Source organism: Artemia sp. Qi Xiang Cuo, unplaced genomic scaffold, assembly GCF_049724085.1.
Source record: "Artemia sp. Qi Xiang Cuo unplaced genomic scaffold, ASM4972408v1 HiC_scaffold_3083, whole genome shotgun sequence".
NCBI lineage: Eukaryota > Metazoa > Arthropoda > Branchiopoda > Anostraca > Artemiidae > Artemia > Artemia sp. Qi Xiang Cuo.
Window position 1 is genome coordinate 220528 of NW_028300478.1, and position 13462 is coordinate 233989.

General features: G+C 34.4%; 1 protein-coding gene across 1 annotated transcript; it reads right to left on the reverse strand.

Annotated features, from left to right (window-relative positions):
- Positions 1–1517: 1517 nt before the first annotated feature.
- On the reverse strand, positions 1518–11164 carry LOC148938611 (vascular non-inflammatory molecule 3-like). The gene is made up of 2 exons (XM_089107666.1): positions 11007–11164; positions 1518–1689 (listed from the first exon to the last, which is right to left on the reverse strand). Exons 1-2 carry the CDS (start codon positions 11154–11156, stop codon positions 1519–1521), a joined length of 321 nt encoding a protein of 106 aa, XP_088963792.1. The 5' UTR covers positions 11157–11164; the 3' UTR covers position 1518.
- Positions 11165–13462: the final 2298 nt, after the last annotated feature.

Here is a 13462-nt window from a genome sequence, read left to right on the forward strand (position 1 = left end):
TGTGTAAATATGGATGACAAAATATTCGGGTACAATTTAGTTAGTGTTGAGTGAATTCTTTTTTGGGGAATTATATTCATAATTTTACTCTTTAGCTTGTTCTGTTGCCCCCCAGGAGTGATACTGGGGCGCTTGCTCCCTCTAGCCCCCTCCCTTGGTACAACCCCATTAGTACACACACTCTAGTTAATAAGCGAATGTTGTAATTTCGACTGTTTTTCCACTTCCATTGACTAATGTAAAAGATTGATCAGTAACTTTTCATTTGCTTCAGTTTTAAAACATCAAATTAACATAAACACTGCTTATTTGATATTTTACCAAAAAAATTCAAATCATTTTCTAAAAAACATTGTGCACAATTAAGCAAAATATAATGCAGTAATGAAATAGAGATGCAATAACAATAAAATGCTATTAGACTATTTATATTAGATATACCCATACTAATAAAGTCTAATTATAGTAGACTCAAGATTACTACTATTTTACGGTAACATAGTCATAAACTTTTACTAAAAATTTTTGAATTGATGAATGCACCGAAGGTGGATATGCCTCTCTCGGTTAATCACTATAAATTGACTAAAGTTGTCTTTTATGCATATGCTTTACTGCGCAAATATTAAACTCGTGAATACTATAGTTGTGGGGAGTGAGATGGCGTGGCCTGTATATGTCGCTAAACTGTATAAGTTGAACTAAATACTAGGAGGTTTATAAAATAACAAATTAAATATATATATTTTTGACTAACACAAGTTTAATTTTCCCCCAAAAATTTCATTTTTACCCTATTTGGGGTAATTTACCCCGGTTCCCAAACCGTTCCTTTGGGGGGTGAAGTCTTACTGTTATTTGGCATATGTTTTGTTTCGTTTTAAGTTAGTTTTGGTTATCAATTCTTGGAGTTCTTTACCTTTCTTTGGAAAACTATTTTGAGGAAAAAGTTTTTTTAATTAATACTAAGAAACACTTATAGAATTATTTGTTAGCTTACGAAAATATTCAAAAGAAACAAACCAATGTAGCACATTTCTTCAGACTGCAGCACAGGACAAGAATATCGGCCCCTTTCGCTTTTGATTCGTCACTATAAAGTAGATTAAAAATAGTAAAAAAGAGGCTAAAAAAAGCTACCTGGGGCTAACCCAGCAGAACAAACCTGTTCTTGGTCTTGAGTGCAGAAAGAAACTCCTGGTGGAAAAAAGCGCTGCGTTGGTCTTGAAGGACAACTCTTAAGGTTCCAGAAATTACGCTGATGTACGTACAGTGGCGGATCCAGGGGGGCGAGGGAGGTGCGCTCCCCCCTCGCTTAGTCTCAAGTAGTTTTATTTACTTAATTAACGCAAGTTAGCGTTAATTAAACTTGTTCCTAACGCTAGTTTATCGGATCAACCTCTTTTGCCCCCCCCCTCTACAAAAATCCTGGATCCGCCGCTGTGTATGTATGTATTTCAACAGCAACAGGAGGGGAGGTTGGGTTGGAAAAATACATATTATGGTACATGCATGGACTTACTTTGCAATGAGTTTTCCATGTCTGTTAAAAACAACATTCACATTGTAATGAAATGATCCATCATTTGGGCAACCCATTTCTCGGGCAGTGCAAGGTTGAATTTCTCCAATGTTTGCTACCAAATACAATGCAGCACTTTTTGCTAGGCAGCTCAGCCTGTATACTACCTATATCGAAGAAAAAGAAGAAAAAATTGACCTCGCAAAATAGCAAGCAAGAAGCGACTTTTGTCTGAACACAACCCTTTCTGGAAAAGTTTTCATTAATATTGTAAAGAAAATGGTTGAACTGATTTCTGAAAATTTAATGTTCGATATTTCATTGGATCCTAAAAAGTTTTGTTCACCTTGCTTTATTAGAATTTCAGTAGTTTTGACACTGGGGTCGGCAGACCCCTGGGGGTGACTTATTTTTGGGCGAGGAGAGCACAAGGGTTGAAGGTGAAGGAGGAGGGTCTTGGGTTGTATTTTTATCATAGTTTATGAAATTCATGATTTTCCAAACTCACCATAGTGTTACTAACCAAAGGAGTTACTTGCCAAAGAAGTTACTCACCAAGTTTGTGTTATGTTTTTATTCGAATAAATTGAATTGAATTGAAAGGAGTTACTTGCCAGAGAAGCTACTCACCAAATGAGTTACTTGCTAAAGGAGTTACTCGCCAAAGGAGTATTTAACCAAAGGAGTATCTCGCCGAAGGAGATACTCGCCACAGGAGATGCTTGCCATGGAAATTACTTGCCAAAGAGGAGTCTATCAAATACCATGTGACAACGGCAATTGTGATGTCCCTAGAACCCACCAAAGTTTAGAAAAACGAACAACACAAAGATGACATAGCCAAGACCGTAAATTCTAATAGTGCTAATAATTCTTTTGATTCTTCTCTGAGTAGACATGTTTTTGGTAATCCCAATCATATAATACTTTTTGAAAAATCCTACCTCATTAGCAATGACATGAGTAATGTATAAAACAGGTTGTTCGGGAAGCAATGGACATTAAAGTCAAGTTAAATAATCGTATGTCTTTAAACAGGGATTTTGGGGAGTATTTAATCAATGCTTTATACACAAATTCAAATAAAAACAATTTGACAAATTACATTAAAAAACCAGCAGTCTATACCAGTGAACCTGTTGCTAAAGACCTTTGAGGTTAGCTATCAAAAAGAATAGAATAGTATCAAAAGTATGTTCTTGATAATTCTTATTTTACTTGAATGATCACCTTGTTTCATTTTACTTTATATATCAGTCCTAAATGAACTTCGTTGAAGTAATAATTTTGGGACTGTTTTATAGAATTTTTAATTTTAGTTTTAAATGTCAAATTTTAAAGCGGGTCATTTTATTTATTTATGTAAGTTTTGCTGAGGATGCTCCTCGGATATAAGATCGAAATATACATTTGAATTTTGAGCAAGTGTAACTGTCATCAAAACTTTCCCTATTGTTTTACTTGTTGTTTGTGTAGAGTTGTAGTTGTAATAGATCAAGTTGTAACTTTTAAGGACATTTTTTGGGAAGGGATGACTTGGACCTCAATTTTTGACTTGGGAGAAGGAAAAAGAAGGGCTATATGTATTTTATTTCAACCCTACTTAAAAGTTATGGAACATTAAGCTTTTGAGGGATAAGAATCTATTCAAAGGAAAGTGCTGATGTAAATTTGAGACATTACATGCATGTAATTTAAAAGAAAAGTATCCGAAATATCTCAAGAACGGCTTAAGAGAACTAGTGTAAATTTCCAGAGGGCACTGGGGGGCCAAGTTCAAATTCCGATTTGGATGAGAAGGCGAATGTAAATCTAAGACACTGTATGTATCCTGGCTATCAAAATAACACATCTACAGCTACTTCGGGAACCATTTGAGGATGACAGTAGAGTAGTACCTTATACTTTGGTTGGATTATGTTCCTTCCTGTGCTATTTGGGTGGATTATGTTCCTTCCTGTGCTATTTGGGTGGATTACGTTCCTTCGCACCTTTCCAGAGCATGTACCTATGGATTTGAATACTTTATGCTCCTTCCTGTGCTATTTGGGTGGATTACGTTCCTTGACACCTTTTCAGGGTATGTACTTATGGATTTGGGTGGATTATGTTCCTTCCTGTGCTATTTGGGGAGATTACGTTCCTTGACACTTTTTCAGGGCATGTATTTATGGATTTGGGTGGATTATGTTCCTTCCTATGCTATTCTATAGCGCTAAGTTCCTTCCTATGCTATTATAAGGGTTTATGTTCCCTCCCATGCTATTCTAAGGGTTTATAGTCCCTCCCATGCTATTCTATAGCACTATGTTCCTTCCTATGCTATTCTAAGGGCTTATGTTCCCTCCCATGCCATCTTATAGGGCTGCTTCTCTTCCTATATTTTTCTTTGGAACTTCTAAACGTGATTACACAGGTTTTGCTTGCCTTTCATTGGTCGCTTTCCAAACTATTGGGGATGCGCGTCCGGTCCCTAAGCATTGCAAAAAAGATAGCAGTATGAGCGGGGGATTCCCCACACAAAGTTGTTTCAACTCCAAGTTTTTCAACCAGACTGTTTTTGAGCCATTATCCATTTTTTAGGAGCCAATCAGAGACATCGGTTTTTAATATCAAATTTTTAGTATATCATAACGCTAGACCCATATTTTAAATTGACAACATTGTTCAAACATCACTTATGCATCGCATTTCAAAGGCTTTACTCACCTTTAAAAGGGGCTGTCCCCTCCTCAACGCCTCGCTCTTTACGCTAAAGTTTGATTCGTCTCACAAATTTATTTTTTAAAACAAAAAAAAACTTTAGCTTAAAGAGCGAAGCGTTGAGGAGGGGACAGCCCCTTTCATATACGAAATAATTTCTGTTCGTTTTAAGTTTTAATGTCGCTCCTTACTTTCAGTTTAAAAAACTTGTTTTTTTATTTAATATCAAGAAGAAGCCGAGAGAACTTGAAGAGCTAGGGTTGACGCGAAAGTCACAAAAATAATAGCAGTAGTGGTCATAAATTCAAACTACCTATTTTTTTCTCTGAATACTTGGAAGATAACAAAAGTTTTGTTACTATAGAATATGATTTCCATGTCTACTAGGTTGTAGGAGTTACACCAACTCATTTTGTGTGGCAAACTATAATGTTCTAAATGATTAGGTTCTTATTCTTAGAAATTTTTTAATGAAAAAAACCATTTAGGAGTTGGTTTTACTCTTTAAACGAATTAAATAGATATTAATTCACTTACAACAAAAATGACCACTCCAGAATAGTTTGCCAAAAATAATTGATCCTTCGGCCAGCTTAGAATAAACTTTATAAACACTACAATGATCAATATCCGATATATACCAGAATCAGACCAATTTCGTAATCTATATCATAAATTCCGCAGGAGTTAGGATATAGGACTTAAGACCCATAATAATATTTATATTAGTCGAGTATATATAGAATATTTGGGTGAAAAAAAATCGGATTACGGCACTTAATTATACACTAGATATTAATAATTACAATTTCAAAATTTCTCAAAATAATTGTCAGATAATGTAAAATATTTAACATAAGATAAAACCGTATTTTAATTAGCAAATGGATAAACAATAGCAGTAAAAACTTGACTTAGCTTATTGTTTGTCTATGAGGAAAAAGATTTAGTTACCATGGACACAAGTAGATATCATATTACAATTCGCTACCATGTACTGTTTGAATAAACTCCTATGCATTCTTCCAATTTAAATTCTGAAGGGCCAATTCAAATCAAACAGTTCGTGTTAACCACAGTATACAAATTATAGATATTATGATCGTCCCCTATCTCACCCATTATAAAAACCCGGACCGAGGTGCGAGTGCTCCAGAGAACGTAAAAACACAAGCGACGTTAGATCTTTTCCTGGGTAGACAAAGACAAGTCAGATTTCTATTGAACGCGAAACTTGGCTTCAACGTTGGAACACTAAATTTTAAAGAAACTAATTTTAACTTAATTTATTCCAACCCATATATGAAAATCGGTAATTAGTAGTGCAATGTTATTATTAGTTGTTTTTAGGAATTACAAGTAGGTTTCGAAGTCTCGAGTGGGTTTCAAAGGCATTTTGAGAAAGTTTCTGCCAAAATACGTGTGCCAGAGTAATTGGACCGCTGATGGCAGATCAAATGAGAGGAGCTGTTTGTACGTAGGACGAGGAGCAGTCTGTATATATATATATATATATATATATATATATATATATATATATATATATATATATATATATATATATATATATATATATATATATATATATAAATATTGGAAGAATGTATAGGACTTAATTCAAACAGTACATGGTAGCGAATTGTAATATAATATCTACTTGTGTCCATGGCAACTAAATCTTTTTCCTCATACACAAACAATAACCTAAGTCAAGTTTTTACTGCTATTGTTTATCCATTTGCTAATTAAAATGCGGTTTTAGCTTATGTTAAATAGTTTACATTATTTTGCAATTATTTTGAGAGATTTTGAAATTGTAATTATTGATATCTAGTGTATAATTAATTGCCGTAATCCGATTTTTTTTTTCACCCAAATATTCTATATAATCTCAACTAATATAAATATTATTAAGGTGTCTAAGTCCCATATCCCAAGACTAGCGAAATTTATGATATAGATTACGAAATTGGTCTGAATCTGGTATATATCGGATATTGATCATTGTAGTGTCTATAAAGTTTATTCTAAGCTGGCCGAAGGATCAATTATTTTTGACAAACTATTCTGGAGTGGTCATTTTTGTTGTAAATGAATTAATATCTATTTAATTCGTTAAAGAGTAAAACCAACTCCTAAATGGTTTTTTTCATAAAAAAATTTTATTTTTTTTAATTTCTAAGAATAAAAACCTAATCACTTAGAACATTATTTTTTGCCACACAAAGATGAGTTGGTGTACCTCCTACAACCTAGTAGAGATGGAAATCATATTTTATAGTAACAAAACTTTTGTTATCTTCCAAGTATTCAGAGAATAAAATAGGTAGTTTGAATTTAAGACCACTATTGCTATTATTTTTGTGACTTTCGCGTCAACCCTAGCACTTCAAGTTCTCTCGGCTTCTTCTTGATATTAAATAAAAAAAACATGTTTTTTAAACTGAAAGTAAGCGGCGACATTAAAACTTAAAACGAACAGAAATTATTTCGTATATGAAAGGGGCTGTCCCCTCCTCAACGCTTCGCTCTTTACGCTAAATTTTTTTTCTGTTTTAAAAAATAAATTTTTGAGACAGAATCAAACTTTAGCGTAAAGAGCGAGGCGTTCAGGAGGGGACAGCCTCTTTTAAAGGTGAGTAAAGCCTTTGAAATGCGATGCATTAGTGATGTTTGAACAATGTTGTCAATTTAAAATATGGGTCTAGCGTTATGATATACTAAAAAATTGATAATAAAAACCGATGTCTCTGATTGGCTCCTAAAAAACGGATGTTGGCTCAAAAACAGTCTGGTTGAAAATCTTGGAGTTGAAACAACTTTGTGTGGGGAATACTCCGCTCATACTGCTATATTTTTTGCAATGCTTAGGAACCGGTGGGGAATCCCCGCTCGTTTGGAAAGGTACCAATGAAAGGCAAGCAAAATGTTTTTAATCACGTGTAGAGGTTCCATAGAATAACATTGGAAGGAACATAGCGCTATAGAATATCATGGGAGGGAATATAAGCCCTTAGAATATCATAAGAAGGAACGTAGTGCTATAGAATAGCATGGGAGCAAATATAAGCCCTTATAATAACATGGGAGGGAACATAAGCCCTTATAATAGCATAAGAAGGAACATAGCGCTATAGAATGGCATAGCTGTGCTATTTGGGTGGATTATGTTCCTTCCTGTGCTATTTGGGTGGATTACGTTCCTTGGCACCTTTCCAGAGCATGTCCCTATGGATTTGCATACTTTATGTTCCTTCCTGTGCTATTTGGGTGGATTACGTTCCTTGACACCTTTTCAGGGTATGTACTTATGGATTTGGGTGGATTATGTTCCTTCCTGTGCTATTTGGGGAGATTACGTTTCTTGAAACCTTTTTAGGGTATGTACTTATGGATTTGGGTGGATTATGTTCCTTCCTATGCTATTCTATAGCGCTATGTTCCTTCCTATGCTATTATAAGGGTTTATGTTCCCTCCCATGCTATTATAAGGGTTTATGTTCCCTCCCATGCTATTCTATAGCACTACGTTCCTTCCTATGCTATTCTAAGGGTTTATGTTCCCTCCCATGCTATTCTATAGCGCTATGTTCCTTCCAATGTTATTCTATGGGACACGTGATTAAACACGTTTTGCTTGCCTTTCATTGGTACCTTTCCAAACTAGCGGGGATGCCCCACCGAATCCTAAACATTGCAAAAAAGATAGCAGTATGAGCGGGGGATTCCCCACACAAAGTTGTTTCAACTCCAAGTTTTTCAACCAGACTGTTTTTCGAGCCAATATCCATTTTTTAAGAACTAATCAGAGACATCGATGGATGCTTAATATACGATAACTCGACTGGTGATTGATTATAAATAAAAGGACTGATTTTCATTACAATTCATATTAGTAATTGAATTGAATTCAGAGAGAATAGTTTATTTGAGAGGATATTAGTAGAGAAAATGTGTGATGCATTTGCATTATCGGAGATTGATGTAAAAGTATCTTATATAAAGCTTTCAACCATACATTCAACCATACATTCACGCCTACATGAATATCCTCAAAAGTGTGATAGATATGAAGCGTACAAGAAAACCCACGCCTGAGACACTACAGTTACACGTGGACATTTTGAAAAGCCTGCAAGGTATGTAAATTTGTAAAAATATCAATCTTTGGAAATGGTTACCGATAACAAACATGTTTTCAACCAGATGGGTTTTTGAAAGCACATTTAGCTTGGGGTTTTTTATTTTTTTTTTTTTTTGTTTTTTGGCAATGGGCATTTTTTTCTGATAACAGGTACCATTCATTGCGATCATATCTCTAAAATAAGGGTTTTGTATTTGCGAATTTGATCCTATTAAGGTAGAAAAAAGGGTTTAGCATTTAAGAAAACTTCGATGTGGTCTGAATACTACAGAAGTGGTGTTTGAACAGGGTTTATCTTGGAATTTCCATTCTCTTAGTTTTGTTAAATAGTGGGTAAAATAGCAGAAAATACCACTCTGGTGTAGTTTTCAAAAAATGTGTATTGAGGGGGGAAGCTAACAGCCTCCCATTTCAGGTTTAGACCATAAACAATCGATTGGCTATCATAGAATTTCCATTCTTTTGATTTTGTTACCTAGTGGCGAAAATAGCAGAAAGTTCCGCCCTGGTGTAGTTTTTCAAAAGATGTCTATAGAGGAGAGAGCTAAAAGCCTCTCATTTCGGGCTTACACCATAGACAATCATTTGATTATCTTGTAATTTTCATTCTCTTGGTTTTGCTACTAAAAGGGTAAATTAGCAGAAAATACAACTTTGGTGTAAATTTTCAAGAGATGTGTATTGAGGGAGGGAGCTAACAGCCTCTTATTTCGGGCTTAGACCATAGACAATCGATTGGCCATCTTAGAATTTTCATTCTCTTGGTTTTGTTACTTAGTGGCAAAAATAGTAGAAAATACCGCTCTGGTGTAGTTTTTCAAAAGATGTGTATTGAGGGAGATAACAGCCTCCCATTTTGGGTTTAGACCAGAAGCAATCGATTGGCTATCTTAAAATTTTCATTCTCTTGGTTTTGTTACTTAGTGGCAAATCTCAAAAACTCCTGTGGTCTTGATTTCACCTCTTAACTTTTACAGCGAGGCATTCAAAAGTCGTTCTTTTCCATGCTATTAAAAAAGTATACCATATTAGCATCTTTGACCAATGAAAAATCTCAAAAAATCCTCTGGTCTTGATTTCACCTCTTAACTTAAACAGCGAGGCATTCAAAATTCGTTCTTTTCCATGCTATTAAAAAAATGTACCATTTTTGCATCTTTGAGAAATGAAAAATCAAAAAAAAAACTTCTCTGGTCTTGATTTCACCTCCTAACTTAAACAGCGAGGCATTCAATAGTCGTTCTTTTCCATGCTATTAAAAAAAAATGTACCATTGTTGCATCTCTGGCCAATGAAAAATCTAAGAATCTCCTCTGGTCTTGATTTCACCTCTTAACTTAAACAGCGAGGCATTTAAAAGTCGTTCTTTTCCATGATTTTCTGCCATTTTTACCACTAAGTTACAAAACCAAGAGAATGAAGATCATAAGATAGCCAATTGATTGTTGATGGTCTAAACCCTAAATAAGAGGCTTTTAGCTCCCTCCTCCATACACATCTTTTGAAAAACTACACCAGAGCGGTATTTTCTGCCGTTTTTGCCACTAAGTAACAAAACTAAGAGAATGGAAATTCCAAGATAGCCAATCGATTGTATATGGTCTAAGCCCGAAATAAGAGGCTGTTAGCTCCCTCCCTCAATACACATCTTTTGAAAAACTATACCAGAGCGGTATTTTCTGCCAATTTTGCCACTAAGTAACAAAACCAAGAGAATGTAAATTCTAAGATAGCCAATCGATTGTCTATGGTCTAATCCCGAAATAAGAGGCTGTTAGCTCCCTCCCTCAATACACATCTTTTGAAAAACTATACCAGAGCGGTATTTTCTGCCATTTTTGCCACTAAGTAACAAAACCAAGAAAATGAAAATTCAAAGATAACCAATCGACTGTTTATGGTCTAAGCCCGAAATGAAAGGGTTTTAGCTCCCTCCTCCATATACATCTTTTGAAAAACTACACCAGAGCGGTATTTTCTGCCATTTTTGCCACTAAGTAACAAAACCAAGAGAATGGAAATTCCAAGATAGCCAATCGAATGTCTATGGTCTAAGCCCAAAATAAGAGGCTGTTAGCTCCCTCCCTCAATACACATCTCTTGAAAAACTACACCAGAGTGGTTTTTTCTGCTATTTACCCACATGGTAACAAAACCAAGAGAATGAAAATTCTAAGATAATCAATCGATTGTCTATGGTCTAAGCCCGAAATGAGAGGGTTTTAGCTCTCTCCTCCATATAAATCTTTTGAAAAACTACACTAGAGTGGTATTTTCTGCTATTTTTGCCACTAAGTAACAAAACCAAGAGAATGGAAATTCCATGATAGCAAATCGTTTGTGTAAGGTCTAAACCCGAACTGGGAGGCTGTTAGCTCCCCCCCCCTCCATGCAAATCTTTTGAAAAACTACACCCGAGTGGTATTTTCTGCTATTTTACCCACTATTTAACAAAACTAAGAGAATGGAAATTCCAAGATAAACCCTGTTCAAACACCACTTGTGAAAATTTTTGTTTACCCTGGTAACCGAGATTTTCTTCATGAAAGTGTAAAACAACCCCACAAATTTGCAAGAAAATCATAATTTTGCTACGACAAACTAATCCCTTTAAAATTTTGAAATAAGTAAAGTTACCTCATCAATAGTTTCTTGTGGAAAATTGTAAAAAGGCACGTGATTCAAATCAATATTTGGGATTCTTTGTAAAAATTCTTTAGCTCGAGTCCGGTTTGACGGAACTTGCAATTTCGTTATTCCATATTCAGGGAAGACTAGTATATCCATATCCTGAAAAATTAAATCCAAATCTGAAATAAAAAATTGCACTACTATTCCATGACGTTTCGTTTAAGATTACAAGGAGAGGAAAGAGAATCTAGTCAGATTTGGCAAGATCAGTAATGTATAGCCATTGTTCATTCACAAATTTATTGGTTTAAATTATTTTCTATAATTTTCGTACGAACTGCATATGAGTCCATACCGTTAATATTTTTTTTTAGTATAAAAAATCAAAATAAAAAGGTTTGTACCCTGGACCCGTCTTAGTTCTATTCATCGCAGAAGACAACGATTTTATAAGATTTTTCTTTCGGTTTTTACAAAATCACGACGTTTTGAGGACAGTATCATATTTTAGTCAGTGTTTCCACAATGAACCGTGAAAGTAAATAAGCAAAACTAACTGATAAGCTTGATAATTGTTTATGTCCTTAGAAATTCAAAGATTAACAATCCTCTGATTCCCGAAAAATCGACGCCCTCAAAGGAAAATTAGGTAAAGCTTCCTAACTGTTTGTATGCTGTCATATGTTTTAACGTTATTTTTACGGATTTCTTTTACCTATGTTTCTTATTTTTGCCTTTTATGATGTCTTTTTCTGAAAAGTACTGTAAACGGAACAAACAAGCTCCCTGTAATGAATATATGGTTTGCCAAGTCTTAATCTTTCGTGTTATTTGTAGGGAACCCGTGGCCCTCTCATCCACCTTCTTGCTGATCTCTTATCTTCTTCCAATTTGTTTAGACAGTTTCTAAAGTGCTACAAATGGCACAAATTTCAACACTCGAGACTTATTTAAAATAGTCTTGAGTGTTGGGTATCTATAATGTACGAACACAAAGTGGGGATGAGATTGAATTATACAAATGAAGAAATCCAACTCCATTTTTGTTATTCTTTCATGGCTAAAAATAGCATAAAATAACAAAATCATACGATCATACAGTATGGGCTAACTAGCATCATGGATTGGCCACCATTACGGTTTCTATAGCCAAGAAACTGCGATATGCTTACTTATTTTTGGCTTCAGGTGGCTTTGTGTTGCGATGAATTTGTACTTACAATTGTAGTATTACTAAGAAACAAAAAAAGAAGAAATGCGAACGTAAAGTTTAAAACTGGATTAGTGGAAGTTCATTTCTCTTAATACACTCGCAATGTTCAAACTTCTGGTTTTTCCCTCTGCTTTTTAAGGCGAAGAAATTGCCTTTAAAAGTAATAAAAAGGTAATGTTTGAGCAAAAATTTGTGTGTGTTTATTCTGTAGGTAAATAAATTCAACTCACTTCAAAGTAAAAATATGGGTTCTTATTTTTGTATTATCTTTTAAACTCAAAAAGACTAATTATCTTCCGCTGTTTTCAGTAATAATTCCAATATTCATATGAATTTCAGTTAAACATGCTACTTTAAATGGTACCAGAGTCAAACTTATTTGATATTAAATAAAAAAAACAAGTTTTTTTAACTGAAAGTATGAAACGACGTTAAAACTTAAAACGAACAGAAATTATTCCATGTATGAAAGGGGTTGTCCCCTCCTCAACGCCTCGCTCTTTACGCTAAAGTTTTTTATTGTTTAAAAAAAATAAGAGTTGTGATAAGTCAAACTATAGCGTAAAGAGTGAGGCGTTGAGGAGGGGACAGCCCCTTTCATATACGGAATAATGTCTGCTCGTTTTAAGTTTTAACGTCGTTCCTTACTTTCAGTTAAAAAACTTGTTTTTTTCTTTAATTTTTGAATGTTTTGGAATTAATGCAGGTTTTGATTTTGGCTCACCGTACATGAATAATTAAAACAAAATTTTCATACTAATTTTACGCGTACTTTTATTTGGTTAAATGGCTTTCTCGAAACTTGTTTAATTTTATTTACGAACGTTTTTATTAGTAATAAATATACGTAACACACGAATTAACTTACGTAACGAACTTCTATAATCATATATTTTTAATAAGTATATTAAGGGGCTTGCCTACTAGTCAATTCCTCACTCTTTAAGCTAAAGCTAGAATTTCGTTCCAATTCCTTAAAAATAACACTTTAATCACAAAGGCCGTTATTTAGAATAAATAGCTCTTATGAAAGCACTAACAAATATTCGGCTTAAAGAGCGAGGTACTGACTAGGGGGTGATCCCAATCATACAAGTAATATTCTTTGTTTGTTTTAAGTTTTGATGTTACTCCTTATTTTCAGTTGGAAAACTTGTGTTTTGTATATTGTGGTAAGGTGCTATTTATGTTATTTAGGATGATGTTGTTGTAGATTCCTTTATTTCTCCCTTTATAGGGGAGGTAAACT

What these genes read in the sequence shown, in the direction of transcription:
- LOC148938611 (XM_089107666.1), bottom strand. Translation starts at nt 11,156, where the DNA reads ATGGATATACTAGTCTTCCCTGAATATGGAATAACGAAATTGCAAGTT. An exon ending in CACAAGAAACTATTGATGAG is followed by an intron (nt 1,690 to 11,006) that starts GTAACTTTACTT and finishes TCTTCGATATAG; the next exon opens with GTAGTATACAGGCTGAGCTG.